The sequence below is a fragment of the Pezoporus wallicus genome, unplaced genomic scaffold (genome assembly GCF_028554395.1).
Source record: "Pezoporus wallicus isolate ANWC-B61680 ecotype Strahan unplaced genomic scaffold, APGP_CSIRO_Pwel_v1 contig_6672, whole genome shotgun sequence".
Taxonomy (NCBI): domain Eukaryota; kingdom Metazoa; phylum Chordata; class Aves; order Psittaciformes; family Psittacidae; genus Pezoporus; species Pezoporus wallicus.
The window spans coordinates 239,446-260,721 of record NW_026641070.1 but is presented as its reverse complement, the minus strand read 5'-3'; the positions used below and the strand labels follow the sequence as shown (position 1 = coordinate 260,721).

At 35.1% G+C, this 21,276-nt stretch overlaps 1 protein-coding gene across 1 annotated transcript in view; it reads right to left on the bottom strand.

Annotated features, from left to right (window-relative positions):
- The window catches only part of LOC130606014 (CUB and sushi domain-containing protein 1), a gene marked incomplete at its 5' end in the record, with an annotated part of 426,016 nt that overhangs the window by 195,283 nt on the left and 209,457 nt on the right, over positions 1–21,276 (bottom strand). Inside the window, 2 exons of the mRNA XM_057421927.1 lie at positions 54–180; positions 4,860–5,051. Coding sequence (XP_057277910.1) covers positions 54–180; positions 4,860–5,051 — 319 coding nt within the window. The remainder of the gene's footprint in view (positions 1–53; positions 181–4,859; positions 5,052–21,276) is intronic.

Genomic DNA, 21,276 nt, shown 5'->3' with positions numbered 1-21,276 from the left:
TATAATTTATAATATACTGAAGTCAACAATAAATATTGAAATCAAGCACGTACCTTATTGTCTTTCCTGGATCTGCTTCAATAATCCAAGTGCAATGAAGATTGTTGTCATATGGTGCTGGGTAACCAGGGGACAAAATGCGGCCCGATGTAGCAGCATGAATTCGACCACCACACTCAGCTACAAAATAAGTAAGGATTAAATGTATTTTTGACAAGATCATAATATTTTTCACTTGCATTTTCTGTCCATTCCAAATCTCTCTGTCTTCTAAAAAGGTAACAGAATGATCTGATTTCTCTGAAGTAATACACATACACACAAACCAAGACAGCTGCCTGAGTTAAAAATGCACATATGTTCTCATTCCTACCTTGTTACAAAGCAATCAACCATACTTTTGTGATTATGCTATTATACCAACAAGAATAGCTTGATATAAACTGAAACTACAAAAGCACAATTTTAGCATCAGCTAGAAAGCAGAAACATTTCAGAAATATCCCAACCAAGATGTATGACTCTTCTAAGCAATACAATAAATGCTCAAATTCAGAACATACACTGTTGGATTAGAATCGCTTTATATGTTGCTCTACTGTCAAAATGCCTTAAATTTAATGCTTTCAGGTTTCTTCTATATAATTTCAAATTTAATTATATCAAAAAGATGTTTGAAAATGCATAGTCATGTCCTTTATTATTTAAAAATTTAAATACCATATGCCTACAGAAAGAGTAGATCAGAAATCCATGATTTGAAAGTATGCAGTGTGTTGTTTAAAACACATTTATTATCAATGCTATCGTAACTTTGTGGAGAGATCAGCTGCAGTGCTTAGCATCCAGAATCATATGATTCTGACGTTGCTTGCTAAAAGCATCATGCTGTTGTCTGGCCAGTATAAAGATGCACCCTGATGAAACTGGAACTGTGTTACAGTCAGATGCCACTGAGCAAAAAAGGATCAGAAGGTAGATTTAGATTGGGTATTAGGAAGAAATTCTTTACTGTGAGGGTGGAACAGGTTGCCCAGAAGCTGTGGCTGCCCCATCCCTTGAAGTGTTCAAGGCCAGACTGGATGGGGCTTTGAGTAACCTGGTCTAGTGTAAGGTGTCCCTGCCCAAGGCAGGCAGATTGGAACTAGATGACCTTTAAGGTCACTTCTGAACCAAACCACTCTATGATTCTATAATCAATAACTTTTCAGTTAAGTGATGTACCTGAATTCCTACTTCATTTACAGTGTTGCCTTACAAGCAGCAGTATTAAAAAATGCTACCATGGGGAACTCTTCAAGCACAGCTGTACAGCAACCATAACGTACGACATAGATGAAGAAAGAACCATGGCATTTTGACCAAACAATCTATCAGCAACACTCTTGACAAATAATAACCCTTATACATGGCACCAAGTTACTACTAACACCTAAACTGTTACCAGGAAGGATAATATCTGAAGAGGAAACAAAGTGACTGATTTACAATAGTGCTGTTTTGATCAATCAAAACACTACGTATTATTTACAGATCAACAGCAGAAATCTACTTTAGCACATAATTTCTTCAAATATTACCTTTGCCAAATATTTCAGTTAATTTTTATTATACAAGTAAGCTCAGAATGCAACAGTCACTGTAATAGCTAACTACAGATGAAGAAATGACTGATACCTTCCTGTATTTACCAAATAACTCAAGAAACCTAGTTAAGCCAAAATTATTTAAACTGAAACTAATTGACAGAAGACATTCAGAAAGAGAACACATGATTAAAATTTGGGATGATGGATTATATAGATCATGTATTTAAAAAAAAAAATAATATCCATATTAGGAGTGGATCAAAAGTAAACTTTCCAAAGTGATTATAATAAAAAATTCTGATTTTTTTCAATATGCATAAATATTTTTCAATATGCACTGTAAAATAGTCACCTCAAAGAATATACTATATAAAGAATCACTATATTACTACTAATAAAGTGAGTGATAAAGTGATAAAGTTTGATCATATTAAAAAATGTTCTATAATCTTCTAGAGAAGGAATTAAAATAATTGAATGGCTTTCTTCATTAAGGCTTAAGGAACATTAAGGGATATAAAACATGTTCATTAAGGAACATAGAAAAATTAAGATTAATGTCGATCAATATACCAGTGTATGGCTGAAAATTACTAGGTGTAGAATATGCGCAATATGTTTATTTATGGACTTGAAAGTTTTTTGTGAATGAGACTGAAATGATTGTAAAGACAATGATGAATTTAAATGTCGCTGAAGAGAACATCAAATATCAAATGGTAATCTAGAACACGAGCAAAAAAGAATAGGTCTCCACAAACAGGACGGTATTAAGAAAATATGACTGAAAAAGTAAGTCATGTTTGGAAGTTCATGACAACTTAAGAAAAAGTAAGAAGAGAAAGCCTGTCAAATAAAAGTAGGAAGGGATAAAATGTGACAGCATAACTGAAGAAAGAAAAGATTATATAAATAACATTGGAAGCAGGAAATAAAAACAAAACATGAAATGATCTGCAGATGCTTAGCTGAGTTTTTAGAGTTCTTAATGACAAGTTTTCCTGTGCACAGAACAGTAGAAAAAAACATAATTTAATTAATTTAACAGTCTGTTTGTGAAAGGCTGTTTAGAAAGATTCCCCTTTAGAAAATTTTCAGAGAGAACAGTGAATATTCAACTTCTTAGGGAAATAGGTTAGTATTTCATAAGAGTTTTAAGTTGAGAAAGGGGACGAGGAAGCTTATACAAAACTGATACAATTCCCAAATTTGATTTTAAAGATAAAGAAAGGACAGCAAATAAAAAGGTGTGTAAAGAGATGAAGATATACAGAAAGATAGATTTGTGGCTGAACAGACAGAAGGCAAGAATGAAGCCTGTCTCTGGATACCAAAAGAAAATTGACTATTCCATTTATATCAGGACATGATTTTACTTCGAGGTGAAGTGGGATCCTCAAGATGGTACAAGTGATTCCAGAAGCTTGGCAAGAAAATACAGAAACCAAATCTAGTAAGGCAAGGTACAAAATCTAATAACAATACTAATGCTGATGACAATAAGAACAACAATAACAATAACAATAATTAATAGAGTAGCAATCATAAGTGGAAGATAGACACTTGAAAGTAAACTGCTGTCAAGCAAACTGGAAATACAGGTAGAGATATGGGTGCAGAAGGAGCATTACATAGTAGTGATCCAGTAAACTAAAGTCAGCATTTAAAAACATACATACTGGTCAGAAATATGTTGGAGAAGTGTTACAAAAGATGTTCTTCAGGAGCAAACATAGTATTTTTCTTTAGATTCACTTAATCCTGCATTCCCTATCTTCATCCAGGACAGACTGGAATATACATTATTTTTTATTTCTTTTTAAATACAGTATGGTTGAGATTTGAGCATCCCACATATAGCTTAGAAGATTAGATGAGAAATCATCATACTAAGGAAATAGGTAGATGGCTGGATTTATTCACCTAACAGACTTTAAACCAACAAGTATTTTAGAAGTGATTCAAATACTTATGTTGTAGTGAACACAGGCACAAGAAATTATTACAGGAAATAACCTTACAGCAATGACTTCATTTAAATTAAACGCAGAGACAGGCATAGGTAAGACTAATTGTAGCTTTTCTCTATAAAAGGGCAAACTTAGAGGAAAAGGAAGCTAGCCAATTAACCAAAGAGCTTGAGGACTTGAATGTTTAAAGAGCCTACAGAAGTCCTTAAATCAAACCCGGAAATAGTTGTTTTGACCTGTAAAATATGTAAGAGAAAACGTAGAGATATAATTCTGGAATCATGAGTTCTACTAAGACAGCAGAAATGCTGTTCACTGATGTTTTGCTGGCATTTACCCTCTGGGTAAGCTGAACTTTTGAAAGGAAGGGAACTTGCTCCTTTTTAAATCTGTGAATGTGTTCAGCAGGAAGCTGCTGTTGGAATGGAGAATGTAACACCCAATATGGGAGAGAGGCAACAAGCAGGGATCCTGCAGGTAAGTTCTGAAAGCAGTTGGTGGCCTGCCCACGGCAGGCAGCAGAGGCAAACACTAAGCATCAGAAGATGCATAGAAAGAAAGACTTTCCCAAGGCCTCATGAGAACTTCATCTGAAACTTGAACTCGGAAAGTGACAAAACATCACTGCTAATTGCTGGACTGGAAAGAAACACTGGAGGAGAGAAACTGCCTTGCAAAGGTACAATAGGCAATACCTATACTGATGTGCAGTTATTTTACACTCCTCACCTAGTTCTTCTCTATGTAACATTTATGTTGGTTGGGAATGAAACAGCTCTCCATACTTGAAGACGTGTGATATTTAGAGAAAAGGTGTACCTCAAGACTGACAGATGGGGTATCCTATCATGCCCACAGTGGCTCAAGAGCACACAGATTAAACAATCCACTGGTGTGGGATGAAAATTAGAAATTCAGTGATTTCTGATGAAAACCGGTAAGGTAAAAAACATAATAAAAAATCTTAAGTTGCTTTATCATGGGGTTTGCTTAGCTTGTGAACTGTTTGAGAATACCACTGCCTGTAATAGCATATCAGACTCAATCCAGAATATCATCAGAACCAAAGCAGTAGTCGTGCATCAAAGCTGCCCTGTGGAAAGATGTGTTTTCTTGCATTTTGTAGCCATTAATGGCCAGCCATCTGTTTCACAGAAGTTATACTTGGATGTTCACATTAAATCTTTACTTGAAAAATATTTACACCATTATCATAGCATGAAGTATAGAAAGACAGAGTATTTGTTTTTCTTTCTTGAAACATCAGACCAAAATCTTTCATTGCCACAACCCATATTACCTATGCAAGTAGGCAAAGGTTTGTCCCAAACTCTTCGATCTCCACTTAAGCAGGTCATAATGCTACTACCATGCATTGTATAGCCAGGATTACAGCTGTATAAAATGACAGTGTCTATAAAATGTCCTTCATCTCGGATCTTGTAGCCATAATTTGGTATGCCAGGATCTTCACACTTCACTAGGTCAAAACCTGCAATCAGAGATAAGAAGAGAAGAAAAAAAGGCACAGATACATAAAATGTCAAATAAAACAAAATACCAATGAATCTGATCTTGATGAAAATTATATTCCCATGATTCATTTAGATCAGATGTATCCACGGTGACCACAGATAAATTACATATAATTTGGGTAAGTCAGAAATGGAAACACCAACTGCAAACTATTCATTAGATACTTGATTATGGCACTAGTTTATTGAAGAAAGCATATTATCTACACTATTCTAAAAGATATTAGGGAGCAATTTATTAATTTGTAAAACCTCTAGTCTTCCATTCTTTTTTATTCAGAGAAAGGAACTCCTGACCCTGTATTTGCCACTAAGTGCGAGCTTCACTTCCTCATCTAATCTCCATGTTGAACTCAACAGACCATGTTGTAACTCAGGAAGAAAAAATGCAAACATTATTTCATCCATCCTATTGTCAAGATAGCATGGATTCAGTTTCTTCTCTGCTGAAATGAAGAAATACTCCTACACTCATTTTCTATTAGCATTGCCCTTTTTAGCCTATTAACATGCTGAATGGGGTAAACAGCACCCCCTCTGCTCCTTGGAAAGAGCAGTCCTAGTCTGAGCAGTTAAAACTCCTTCCACATTTTACCCTTTCCTCTCTGCATTTTTCCATATAACATGGCCAAAATGTAAATATGCACTCCTTTTGGCTTGAGGTCCAGCTCTTGGATCAAGAAAAAGAGTGGTTCCAAATTCACCTTTCTCAAGTCCAGGTTATTCTTTGTGGATTCTTCCTTTATTGCTGTCTTGTTCCCACCCCAAGAAAGTAATTCTGACTCTACAAACGGATTCCATTTTGCTGTCCTTATTTTACTGAACAGCTTCATTAAGTAGTTCTGAATCAGGTGGCTGGTCTTCCCTTCAGTTTGCTATTTTCAGCTCATTCGCTACATGAGGTTGCCCAGAGAAGTTGTGGATGTCCGATTCCTGCAAGTGCTCAAGGCCAGACTGGAAGGCTGGATGGGGCTTTGAGCAGCCTGGTCTAGTGGATGGTGTCCCTTTAAGGTCCCTTCCAACCCAAACCATTCTACGACTCTATGAGGTCCTTCACTAATTAGGGGAGAATCAGACATCACAATATGAAGTAACTGGACTTAGTGAAAAGGAATGCGTCTCCCCCCTACACACACAAGAAAAAAAAAAAAGACTGCTACTCCATCACATAGACACTGCATCTCTATCTGTGCTAGTATCTTAAAAAAAGATCAAGCCCCAAGACCTATGAGAATGCTCTCACTACAGCCATGCACTTCAATTACCCTTCAAAAGAGCATGGCTCTCTACAAGCCACTTCAAGGGAATTTAGCTCATGCTGTATACTATGTTACACCTGAGGTTGGTTGGGAGACTGCTATACAACCAAAGCTAGGAGCATGCTAGCATTTACCCTGACGTTTCAGCAATCTAGACAACCACTTTCCCATGCTCACACTCATACCCTGACATTTAGTCTACTGTATAACCTATGTGTCAGAAGTGTCTATAATCACACACAGTACAAATCTATTATAGGGATTTATCATTGTTCTTTTGTAAAAGATTGCTTCCATGTGAATATTTACACAACCCTGCAACTTGCCTTTGTTGACCCAAAAAAGAAACAAGCAAACACACTCAGTTTCCAGAAAAAAAGGGGTAGCATTCATTTTAACTAGCTCTCAGGATCAATTATATGAAACCAGCTGTCTTTTAGAGTTAACAGTAACTTATGGGGTATGATTAATCTCAACCTAAAGTAGATACGTAAAATAGATTGGATGAACTGTGGAATTAAAAAAAAATGTCTATTTCTCTTCATTCACTGCAAAAAGAGCCAAGATGATCAGGTCATTCAGATGAGCTGAGCTTCACAAGCTATATGCCATTATTTTAATCTCCTATTAAACATAAAGAGACATTTATTTTAAACCTGAAAAATGTAATTTCTTTGATAGATAATGTGATATTTTAATGCTGATTTGATGGCATGAGCCAGCCTAACACTATTTTTCTGCCACCTGCTTTTGGATACTTTCCCATCCATTAGCAGGTGCAACATTTGGTTATCACTGGCAGCAGCATGTGAATGACAGACAAATCTGTTTATGGTAAGATAAACTTTCCATAATAGTGATATATAGTCAAAAAGCTACCACAAAAAAAAATTGATTCTCTACTACCTATCACCACATAAGAAAAGGTTGCCAGGGAGCAGTAGTATCTGTTATAAGACCTACATATTTGGGTGAAATGAAACAAATTTTGGACAAACAAACCCTTCTAGTCTGCTATATAGCCATCTTCACTACAGAAGATTACAAGACTGAGATAAAATTATTGTTCTGACTTGCTTCATGTATTCCACTTAGCATTCAGTTTTGCAGAAGTGTATAAGCATATATGATGCAATCAATGTCCGAGATTCATTTCTTTTCTTCTTTTTGTACTGCTTCTTCTGTAGGATAATGTGTCTATGAAAGGCACTAGATCTCATGCATTAGAATAAGGGCTTCCTGAATGGTGCAAAACCACCTCGTATGTTACAATCTGTTTACACAGTATACATGTCAGATACCCTATTCCATTTTCTCTTGATCTGTAATAATAATCCCTACTAAAGAAACCTCACTGACATCAAGAGTTAAAGAGATCCTACAGAAGTTTGACAGAAGAAGCCTGCTATAGCCTGTCCACACCTTCTCTGTTCTTGCTTTGAAATAGCACTGAGTAGCACAAAAGACTTTTGTTTTCTCCTTTAGCTTATTAATGGTTCACATCATTACTGTAAGCCACGTATACCTTTGAGTATCCACTGACATAGAGGTTTTCCACCTCCTTTCTGCTGAAGACTGCTACGAATTCTCCAAAGTGAGCTAAACTGCTATAAAAGTCTATCTTGTTGAATATAAACTTGTTTTTCATGTTTGCATTTGCAGACTATGACAGAAATCCATGAGGCCCCACAGATCACAGGCTGAAATTCACTTTACTACTACATTAGAATACTATAATTGAAATAAATATAATCTGCTAAAAAGAAAATAATAAATAAATCTTGATATTACTTATTAAGAAAATAACTTACTTAGGCTCTTACAAAAAGACTTCATTTTGAACCCAAATTTTCTGAAGACAGAAATTTATTAAAAATGTAGATTGAGATCTGGCATTTAGGAAAAAAAAAAACCAAAAACCCAACCAAAAAACATAAAAATTGTTGGGTTTTGTGTAAGTCCAAAATAACCAACCTGTAAAATGATTTATTAATCTTTGGCATTATTTTGACTAACATGGTTTTCAAATTACATAGATTGCTAAATATATGCATGTCTATATCATAGCAACCATAAAACATACTGATTTTTATTACAAAATTTTGTGCAGGTGCATGCTCATAAAGAAATAATATACTAATAAGAAATCAAGCAATTAACAAATAATGTTTGACTGGAAGTTATGTAAAAAACATAAAATTCAATTAATATATCAATAACAAGATAATAAATTAGTTAATTACGTATTGGTTCTTCTCCTCTACCTCAGAATGATCTACATCAATCATATGAAATTTAATGATTTTGCCTGTTTAGTTTTTTTTAACAAATATTACAAATGTGGATGAAGTTTCTCTAAATCTCATTCCCCAAATGTGGAAAGACTTTTTCACCTGTCAACAGCACTGTCTCAAGGTGAACTGCCTGCTTTTGAAAGTCTCATACTCTACAAATACTTGCTGAACTGTAATTCTGTATCTGTAAACAACAAAATACCTCTGCAAATTATGAGTAAAAGAAAACAACTCTGGTAATGAGAATGTGCAGCAGCACATACAGGAATTTCTCAGCCTGTGCAGGTGTCAGAGGAAATAAAGTCCCTTACAGAAATATACTGCTTCTTTAAATCTTATTTTTGAGGCTCTGTGGGAGCATTATTATCAGTAGCTGAGTTAAAATTTTCTGTCAGTATATTTTAAACTCTAATCAAATATTTATTTGGCGTAAAGTGTTAGATAAGCTGATTGTAGAGAATATAACCACTCATTGTCTTGGGTATAAGAATTCAATTTCCTATTTCAAACACAATATAGGAAAAAAAAAGAAAATATTTAACAGGAAGCAAAAATATAAACCCCAAATTTAAATATCCTCGAGATTTTAAAAACTTCAGTATTTGCTGTTTTATTTAGACTATTTAGACACACATTGGAAAATTAATATCGATTTTGATTTTTTCTAACTTTTGCTAATTCAGGAAAAGTCCAGTGTTAGTCACAATTTTTAGGTTTGCTTGCACAATATTATGCCTAGAAAAAAAAAAACAAACAACAGGTACGAACACTCAGTATGACAAAATAAAGAGTATTATTAATTTTTTAATCCGAAAAAATTAGAATATTCTCTGCAAGGACATCCAAGAAACTATTTGTTGGCTTTTATGCAAACTTTTTAAAAAGCCACTTTGAATTCTTTACAAAAAATGTAAGAATGACACTGCATAATTTGTGGCCACGTATTCACGACTCTTTTCCACCAGCAAGACTAGCTCGGTTTGCCAGTAGGGATATTAAAAATTCGGGTATTTCACATGCAAGTAGCTGCTGCTAATTGTGTACAAATATAGCAGGATCTTGCCCTGAGTCTTTGCAGGCCAGCTGCCTTCCCAGCTCTTCTTATCCAACTTTTTCCCCTTCCTATCATACACAAAAAATACAAATACAACTTTCCATTCCCTTTTTCCCTGATGCTCATGTGCATGTGTTGTAATTTGTCTTAAAAGACCATGTTGTGAAATCTCCTTTTTGAAATGTTGCAACAAAAATTCAGTGTTAAAGCAGAAGCTGTGAACTTTCACAGCAGGGAAACAGGTCATGAACTCCACAAAATCACAGTAGTCAGTGTACTTGACATTGAAATGAACCAGCAGTCAGAGAAACTCTGCCAATATTCTCACTGCTGAGAAAGATTAGTGTACTGGCAAATTGCTGTCAATTATCTTATTCCTGAGTTTCAATATAGGATTATCAGAACAATGAATGGATAAAAGCCAGTTAAAATAAAACCAAAACAGCCAGAATACATCCCAGTAATTGGCTGTCACCTTCTGACATTATTTATCCAACATGATTTGTTCTCTCATATTTGATAGAAATAATCAGGAATGTAGAAATACCAGTTGTCACAGTAAAAATTACTGACATTTATAATGTATGTAGACTATTCATTACAAATTTTTTCAACTCAATTTGATTACAATAGGTACTGTGGTTCTCTCTACATTACTAGGTACTGCGGTACAGCAGAAGCAAATCTGGGCAGACAAACGATGATGAGGACATGATATCCACACTATCTGCAACTAAAGTAGCTTTTGTGTCCATTAGACGTGGAGTATGCCAACTGCTTGTGTGGATCACACCTTTCAGTTCAGCTTCAAGTTTATACCCTCCAAAACCTGTCTTCAATATGAAGGTAAAAGAAGCAAGTGATCATTTTGTCTCCCTGAGGGAAATTCTCATGGATTTATATGGTACAGTGTACTTCTAACAGAATTTGTGAGATATCTGGAAACGTTCTCTTCACCTATTTTGAAACAAAGATTACAGCTTACTATTATTACTACATATATATTTATATGTATTTACACTCAATTTAAACATACAGTGGCTATATGAAAAATAAGTAATGTAAAATGAGTAATTTCTAACTCCTATTTCTGGAAGTACTCAAAAGGTATTTTGAAATAATCAGTCTCCTAAAGCCAGACACACAAAAAAAGCAACCATCTTGCCTTACCAAACATCAGGTATTTGGTCCTATTCTAACCTTCGTATTTGGAAACTCTAAGCTTGAGTCCAACACTAAGACTTCTATAAAGAGTATGAGAATAAAAATGTTATGAATTCCTGGTCTAGAAAGTGGACAAAAGCAACAAAGCAAGCTATAGTACTCATCCGAATTTTACTTTCTACACAGAGGAATACTGAGTCATGTTAACATTACATCTGTCTTAGTAGAACATGTAAGCACGCTGTTATTAGGGACCAGAATTTAGGTCACCAATGAAGACTCAGGAAATTGGGCTGCAGGGCTTTATTCCTTCCTTTTCTTTTCTTTTCTTTCTGGTTTAGTAAACTTTCTTCATGCTTTCCACAAAGTATACCATGGCAATTAAAACTTCACCCATGGAGACAGAAGAAAACAGTTTTAAAAGAGAGGAAATAATTGAACTGACAGTAAAATAAAAGTAACATCGCAGCCCTTAATACTGCAGTCCCATGGTGCAAATTTGTCCAACAAGGTTTGACAGGTTAATTTTATTTACAAATTTTATGTTGGATTAATTATTGTTTGTCGATGCCATTCTAACTTTATGCCAAGCCATATATAAAATTGGCATAAATCACAAAATGTTCGTAAGTTTCCCTCTGTACGCTCTTGTTAATTTTACAGGAATTCAATCATGGGTTCGTGCCAGATTCAGATCAGATTTGCACCACTGGCTGTTCTGATGCTGCATAGATTAATTTTTAATTATCCTGGAACCCTCGCCTCAGATATGACCCCAGAACACTGTAACCACCAAGTAAAGGAACACCACAGACACCAAACTCTAAAATAATAATAATGATAATACATAATAATAATTAATAATAATAAATTAACAACAATAACAACAACAACAGAGGGAATTTCTTCTTATAAATTCAGAAAAACCATGTGTTGCAACTTCTGTGGGCTCTGGCAGCCCATAGTATGCACTCTAAATGGACAGCCTACCAGACAAAACTGTAAAGACATTTTAAAAGAAATACGAGGTGGGGTATTTGCAAAACTTTAGACGTCTAATCTAAAGAACAGGTCCCGAAAACATAATATACAGCACATTGGTCAACGCTATCAATGATCTCAGCTTCGATGAGTACATTTATACTCAGAATTTTATATTAATATTACTGTTTTTTCATAGAAAGGGAAATATTATTAAAACAATACCGCTAATCCCCATAAAAATGCTACAAAACAAGCCATGAGGGATTAACTATTCTGAATGTAAAGAAAAATTTAGAAGCTTATATCTTTAGCTCTAAAGGATTAAAAGCACATCCTCTGGGATTCCAGTGAGTGTTTAATAGTCTCTCATAATTGTACTCCTTTCTATATTGCACGTACAGACTGGGTGGGCCCTGCGCAGCCAAAAGGTAATGCTGTCTTTCCATTTTACTTGCCATGGAAGACAGAGCCCATAAATGATGTATAATGTATCTTTAGTGTCTAAAAGTGGTGTGGTAAAATATTTTGGGATGAGTCCAAAAAAAGTGCATATGTATATATAAGTCCTATTTCAGTATATACATGGAAATATTAACAGATATTTTAATATTAAAAAATAAGTTAATGTGAAAAACATTGGAAACATCAAGAACTCCATTAGTCTTACTTAAATCTAAAGTAATTTAGACTCATAATCTATGTTTTGCACAGAATTATTTTTGAACTACCAAAGAGTAATTAAAAGCATGAATGGTACTTGAGTTAATGTTCAGCGTCTATAATGTGTTTCTAAATGCATGTAAATGTCAACAAATACTCATTCTGCAGTTGTTGTATCTTAAACATCCATAAAATAATCGATTTAATTAAATCAATTAAATTCTAATTGAGAGTTCCTGGCATTTTCGTTCTGTCTTGGAACCATTTATGTGCTATTGAAACCTACAGTTGTAGAGAAAGAAAGTCTATATTACGTACTGGAAAATGCACCAACTACAAAATCTCTACCTAATTAGAATGACGGAAAACTCTGTAAACAGAAAAGTGTTTGGGTAATATGGATATAGTGAAGTATCAGAAACTTGCAGGAACTTTCAAAGACTTTAGGATGACAAATGAGCAGAGACTGTGTGCAGTGGGACAAAATCAGCTCCAGACGTTTCTCTAGGATCTGTAAAGTTTTCTTGAGGAAGGCTGAAAGATTTTTATGTCTTGGTGATTGAATATTTTACATTCTAACACAGATCATCTGAAAGAGACCAAAGGAGACACATTTTTCAAATAAACCCATATATTTCTACATGCTTGTACAGCAGAATGAGTTCACAGTAAGTAATGATACCTTCTGCTTTGTATCCTATGGAAATCGAGAGGTACACTTTCTCAAAAGCTTCACAATCTACTGGCAATTTATGTTTGACTAGTGTACATATTGTCAGTAACAAGTCTTTTGAGCATAAAATGAAAAAAGAATTATTTTCTGTAATTTTCTTCTGTAATAAGTATGCTACAAAAAGTTTTCAGGCTGCCAACTTCAAAACAGATTCTTTGTGTCCATATGTCCTATCTATAATTTCCTTTCTCCCCTTTTCAGCTTTAACATCTACATATATAAAAGGGAAAAAAAAAATCAAGAAGCTGGATAAATACATAGAAACAGGTAGTAGAAGAGAGTCTTTGTATGTGATTATTTTATTGAAATACAGTTTGGTTTGTATCTACCAATACTTGCAAGAGATATGTATGCAAATATATGTGCCTGTATCAAGATGATTACCGAGCATATATAGAAACCATACTAGTAATCTTTGCAATCAGCAAGCAAATGAATTACTATCATTTATACTCAATATAAGAGAAGCAGGGATTAAAGCTGAGATTCCATGTGAGTTTAAGAACCCTAACATAATGTGTGGAGAGATTATCTTCAGGAATGCTCCCTGTCTAAGCCCCCTTTAGAAACAGTAAGTCAAGGAGGGCTACAGTCAGTACTTAAAAATATTCCATATGTTACTTGCAAGATGAGCACTGCTCTGATCTTTTCTTTTTTTTGGGGGGGGGGGGGGGGGGGTTGGGGCGAGAGAGGAGCAGGGAAGGGACAGGAAGAAAAGAAAAAAACATTACCATGAAACCGTACTTTTTTTCTTGTGCTATTTAGTGCAAGGTACTTTGGCTTAACACCTACCAAACAGTTCAGTGGTTACAAATGTATTCATGTCCTCACAGTCTTTTCTAGAATACTCACTCTAAGTAATAGAGTCAGCATGAACATAAAGGACGGATTGAAACATGGGAAAGAACTTGTACAAGCTTATAAAAAAACAGTGTGGCACAGACAGGACTGAAAGCTAAAAATCCCCACCATCTGCAGCTTCACTCATGCTTTCACATGCTGACAGGGAAACAAACACAGCACCTGTTATTCTGGCTAATGTTACTGATGCCCAGCACTTTTGAAATCCAAGTTCTAAATACACTGCAGTGAACAGCTTTGATAATGAGAAACACATAAATCTTGTCTACCTTTCATCTTTCTGTCTTAAGCAACTTTCTCCACATAGAAAATTTATAGAAGGGGAAGGAATAGAAATAAAAAGGTTTACAGTATTCACCTTTATTTTAGGAACAGTCTGCTTTCTAATGCATTCTGCTCATGTATCAAATGCACACAGCTTGGCAGGATGATTTTAATATTATGCATTTTTGAAGAAATAATTTATGATTGGACAACTTTCTTACAGTTTTGAATAATTAGAAACAGAAATTTGATGCCTGAAAAATCTCTTCTCTGTTTATTGCTAATATTTAGTTATAAAAAGTTACTAGATTCTAGAACAACAAGTTTGATCTGTAGAAATGTAAACAATTCCCTCTTATAATGCACCTGAACTGTTAAAATCCTTACAAATGAATTATGGTGTTTGTTGGTTTTTTTTTACTGAAAATCCATGTTTTCATAAAGTCTATGTAAATTCAACATTTAAAAAATAGTGAAATAGTTATCTAATTTATTTTATATGAATGTTTTAATAGATGAGATTTCAAAATTTTTCAAAAACTGAAAAAAAATCTGTCAGGAGAAAGATATGATCAAACATTGATCTCAAGGGCATACACAAATGACCTGAAATGCCTAAAATTAAAACAAAGCACAAACCATATATAAGATTTTACTTTAGTCTAACAGTATGAGAATATGGAACAGAGTCATATCTTTAGATTTGTGTTGCTCATATTTTATAGTTAGATTGTTACAGTTTACAATTTCATAAATTTAAGTTAGCAAATCAGCAATGAGGCACTTAAAAGATCTTACATTTGAACTACAGCAAAAAGGAGCTTATGAGGAAGATTAGTCCAACATCTTAGGTTTCTAAGTGCAGGTTATCTGCCTGACATAAAGAACTGCTTATGAAGAAGATAATTAGTTGGATAATACTGACAATTGTTGTCCTTGTCTCATACTTATTAGCTCTAGCTTCTCTTTTCCCAAACAGAGAGGGTTGAGCCAATAATCCTATCCAACATGAGGCCAAAGTAGATGAGAAGGCCAGGGGTAAAGAACAATAAGGTAGTGGCAGCTCTGTTCAAGTGTCCTAAGCTTTCAGACAGGATATTTTTGCTCGTGGGAAATTTCTGACACTTACAGTAGTGGAAAGAAATTGTCAGTAACGCTACTGTCTACTCATGTAAAACATGGAAAAGGAGGAAATGATTCACTGCAAACAAACAGGAGTCTTTTTGTGAAAAGCAGAGAAATTTGGCAAAAGAAAATGGGCAAACTTTTGGAACAAATCCCAGATGAAACTGCATAAATTCAACTACACATACATATAATTGCAAAGTCTATAATGGCTCCATAGAACTAGACCTTTTTAAAAATATAAAATAATCTTTACTTCTGGCATTTATAAAACATTTATTTTGCAATTTTTCAAATTTGACTTTCTTCTAGAATAATTTTTCCTATGCATGGAATGCAACTTACATTAATTTGGGGTTAGTCATATAACTGTATTGCTCTTAAAATGATCACAGAATCATATATATACATATAGGTTAATACATACTCATTAATGATTTTTTTCCTTTTGCTTATTTTCATTACACTTTCTCTTACATTTTTATTGCAGTGTGTGAAGGTTCTCGTTGCAACAGATCTCTTAGACCAGTTAGTTACTGAAAGGAAATTGCAGGAGCTTCTTTTCATTACTGGATTGTTCTGCTCAACTGACACTGTACAGCCTGAGGCAAAGCCGCTGTTTTTCTGAATTTGAGTCTGTTTGTGTGCTGGAATAATTGACTGAGTTTGCAGTTTCAGAACATTGTTTTCACTGACATAACATTTTCAATTACTTTAGAATAGGTTATGAACTAAATTCATTTTCAGTTCAGGATTCTCTTCAATTAATTTCCAGGTTTAAACCATTTATATAAATTTAGATGATGCTAATTCACATTTGTGCTCTTCCATGCACTAATTTTCACTATTCCTTGAAACGTGTAGGGGTAGAGAATGTTTATAACACAGAACTTAAATGGAAAGTTAGAACTAAGTCTTTAGCAATAACAGAATACTCTGAATGCCAAACCAGACATGAATGTATCATGTCTGAGAAATGTCTTTCAAAATTTCTTTTCATAAAACTGAAAAGTGTATCTGGAGACCAAACACTGCTGTACAACTGCCAATTATTCATGATAGAGAGGATAATAAACGCAAATTAAAAAAACCTATATTAAAAAAAAAAAAAAACAACAAACCTATCCATGTAGAATCCTAAACCTCATTTCTTTCAGCAATGCTTGACAGAATTTGATGCAAGTTCTATGGAGCTGAGCCCAGCTCAAGGGCCTGAATCTTGCCCACTCTTTTGGCAGAAATGATAGCCATGCAGAATTCTGCTTTCAGTGAAAGAAACGGTCATGGATTCAAAACTGGTGCAAGTTACAATTAAGACCTAAGTCTACATAACATTCACTCTCAAAAAAGCAAATCCTTAGCAAGAATTTTTCCAGACGTCATTTCCATCTTAGCACAGAAGTGCAGGAAAACATCTGATTTCACATTTAAGGGAAACTTAAATTTTAACCCGTAGCAGCAAATCAGGAATAGGTAAGTAAAAGGCCTTCAGAAAGTTAAATCTGCACGTTTCTGCAACACACAGGAGTCTGCTGTGAGGCAGAACATTCTGCTGAGTGTGCAATGCAGCCAAACACATTCCTACAGATATTATCTAACAGTATTCCTGGATGGATTGTTTCACTTACTCATTACAACAGACTCCAAGGGTTATTCCGCAGGTAAGTGAAACTTTTGCTCCTATTATATCCTCTACAGGACTGGGGAACCATGAAATTGCCACAGAGAGCTAGGTATCTGCTCCTAAAAGAGTGGATGTCTGGATAAGGACTGACATCAACTTCATGCTATCTGCGGCCACTGCCAGTACAAGGAACTAGCAATGACACATCTACCAGCAAACAAAAAAAGTGGAAAAGTAATTTTTGCACTGACATCTACGTGCACCAAATGAAACACAAGTAAAATTACTGTATAAGTTATCTTCAGAGAAGTTAAGAGCAATCACTGTGGAAGTACAATACAGTGCTGAGTACTCTGTGATCTGTACAGCTCCACACAGACCATGGAGGAGTTATCATTACGCAGTATTCAGAGCATCACAAAACATTTGTATATGACATGTCTGATGAAGTGTGGGGGGACTGCTTTTGCTTTTTCAATAACAAAGAAAAGTGAGACTGTTCAAGGAATGAGGATTAAACAGTAGGAAGGAAGCACTTCTGACACAAGTAAGAGTAAGTTCAGTTCTCCATAAGATGAGTGAAAACAGTCATGGTTAAAATTCCTCTTGTGTCAGGAGTGCAATAGGGGAGTGGCTAGACACTGCAGGGATTGTTTGTTATTCAGAAGCTGTACTGCAATATTCCTTATTTAAAGTTGCAGCCTGTTACTTTTACTAGACAGCTGTGTTTTCCCTTACTGCCTGTCACTGTGTGGCATCAATAAGATTTCATTTCAATTTGAATATCAATTTAACATTAAATATCACTGTCATGATAGCACAAAGCACAGTGCCTACGGCTACATCTTCTCTTCCCCAAAAAAAGCCAAGAGGTTTCCAAGACAGAAAAGTTCTCATTAGATGACTGGGGTTGGGGGGGAGTAGGGAAATCTCCCAAATTGTAAAACTGTAATTATGAAAGAAAAACTGTCACTTTCTCACCACCAACAACAAAACCCATGTCACAAGTCAGTTGTGGCTACAACATATATATATATATAAACTTCCAGTTTTACATGCAGACCTCTATTGATCTCATGATCCTTTCTAGTGAAAGAAAAATCTCTACTCATTGTCCTAAATCCATTTCCTTGAAAACAACTTGTAATTATAGATCAAATAATAAAATTACTATAATTTCTAGCTTCCATTCAGCATTGTTCTCACTCTGAAGCAATTTCCTCTACAGCAGATTTCATTAGAACTTGAATCTTTCAAAGATTTCCTTTTAATATCTGTGTACATACTAATTTCTACAATTTATACAAGCAACTCAGATGCTGAGTTTATAGAATTCCAGTTTATTATGTCAGTAATCAGATCCTGAATACACAAAGAAAAGTTTCTTTATCCACAGCTTTGTTCTTATGGATCATTACCTTCTTCTGTTGTATTTGTAAATTTAACTTTATCCACAGGATGCAATGTTACAAAAGATAAAAAGGTAGCTGCACAGAACTGAAACAGTACATTTTTAAGTTAATTGCATTGCAATAGCTCTAAAATTCAAATGTCAAAGCTGCAGTAATCTTAATTTCAATACCTTTAATGGGAAGAAAAGTACTACAAAGACCAACAACTAAGGGCAGTTGATGCTTCCCTTGTGGGCAGCAAGAACTCAGCAACCAGATAGGGAATAACCAGAACTGATTTATCACTAGACTTATTACACCATCAGTTCTCCTAGTTCTAACAGTCTTATGATATTAATTACTCAATTTCATTCACTCCAGCTGTCATGTGAAAGGGGGAGATTTTCTCAACCCCTAGTGTTTGGTCTGTTTATCAGCACCCCAGGAAAGCCAAGACCCCTGTGTCTGACCAGTCTGTCAGCGTTCCATTATAGGGACCCTTCACTGAACAGTCCTGCTGGGTTGGAGAGTGATTCAACTGACTCATTCAGGGAAATGTGCCAACAGCATAAGGGGGACCCCTCAATAGGTCTTCTCACTTTATGTTACCTGATGACAGCAATTGCTAGCACCCACGAAAGACTAACAGTTTACGGGATTACACTCTTTATTATTATTATCATGTCAAGTTAAGGTTCCTGATTGCCAGTGATAGGTACTGTTACTAAAAACAAGCTTGAAGCAATACACAACCAGACAATAATCACTAATAACAGCTAGTGTTAGTTATTTAGTGCATATATGTTCTTATGCAATATGCAGCCACTGTAAGGGAGAAGACAGGTTCAGCCCATCAACTGATCCCAGAAGCTACAATGGACTCTTCCCTATCTTCTTCCCTCTCTCATTCACTTTTATACTTTTCTTTAATCTCAGGTGGAGCTTGAGTGACTATAGTCATAAATTCTTTTATTACTGATTGGTGTAAAACTCACTTCTCATTTAAAGATATAGCCGATTAAAAATATAAAGTGCACGGTCAGTGAGGGGTGGTGGTACCTTGGAGGTGGGTAGCTTTGGATGGAGGTGTGTGTATTACAATGAGCAAGGTTCACCTAAGGAAAGTGATTTTGCCACAGCTGTTGGCTCAGCAACAGACATCTCCTGTATTTCCCATTTGACCATTGCTGTATGGTTTAGCAGCTGTATGGTACTTGAGTTCCCAGTCCTGCAGGGAGTACAACAGAGCCTGGCCATGGTGTCTTCACCACGCTTCACCTTCCATTGCTCCTCTAGGATAGCAGGGTCTGTTGCCTAGGGAACCATGATGGAATAGATTCCTTTCATGCCAACCATCCTGAAAGTGGCAACTGTATTTTACCCTAAAAAAGTTTCTATAATACTACTTCAGTTACACCCCAGTTTTCTCTATTTCCTCCCCCACCTCATCCTGAGTGATTTTCCCACACCAGCATACTTATTTCTCATTTCCCTCAGTGAAAGCACAATTGAATAATTTTTATTTTTGTCTTTGTTTTAGTAATGTTAAAGAATCTGGCATTCTATTTTGACCTTAAAAGTGAACAAACTGCAGAGTAATCTTGCAGGGAAGTTATTTCCAGCTGTAAACAGCAGCTTGATTAATCAGATAATTATCTTTTTACAAGGGCATGCAGCAATAGGACATGGGGAAATAACTTTAAAGAGGGTAGATTTAGGTTAGATATAAGGAATTCTTCACTGGAAAAAGTTAATCAGAGAAGCTGTGGCTGCTCCACCCCTGGAAGTGTTCAAGCCCAGGTTGGATGGGGCTTTGAGCAACCTAGTCTGGTGGAAAGTGTCCCCACCCATGGCAGGAGAGTTGGAACAAGACAATCTTTAAGGTCCATTTCAACCCAAACTACTTTATGATACTTTGATTGATTTTATGTTTGATTTATTTACCAAGTGCAAAATGGAAGCATCTGTTTAGAAACTGCACTGGAACTGCACCAAAAATATCCAGTCAAGTAAAGACTATAATTTTCAACTGTATTTAAGCTATAAAATATTGCTTGGATATTTAATGGGAGTCAGCACTGCAACATATTTTCAAAACATTCCGAAAGAATGCATCTTCTCCTTGAATAAATTTATAAATGGTGAAAAGTCCCAAACTGAGGTGTTTGGAAATAACACACAGTAAGTTATCTTTTTACAGGTGATAGAAAACACTATCTTAAAATGTATCATTTTTAATTTGGCTTCCTGAAAACACACATGCAAAGTGAGGAATTACACAATATTTATAAATGGGGACTGTCTCATGTGAGTAAAACGTTACGAAGAAACAGGAAAGTGAGTTTCGCATCTGTACAACAGTATTATTAAAATTACTGTTAGAAGACTGTCTACATGCTTCAGAAAGAGTGAAAATACTTGGAAGAATAGAAAATGTATTTAAAACTAATCAAACAGCCAAGAAAAAAATTCTCAAGACTTGAATTATCATATATTAACTTACACAGAAAAAAACTGGGAGAGCAAATCTAGAATTGCAAACTGAAGTATAACAAAACTAAGCTATTGGATGCAGAAATAACATATAAGTCTATCTTTACATAAAATCCTATCTCTAAATGGTAGGTGAAATAATCTCTGTTGCAGGTTTTGAAAGGGACTGATTTAAGTCCCTTGAAATCAGTGCCTTTAATATAAGATTATTTAAAAAAAAATTGTTTCTTTTTTCAAAGGAAAAACAATCTACAGTCCCTACTGGCAAATCAGAGT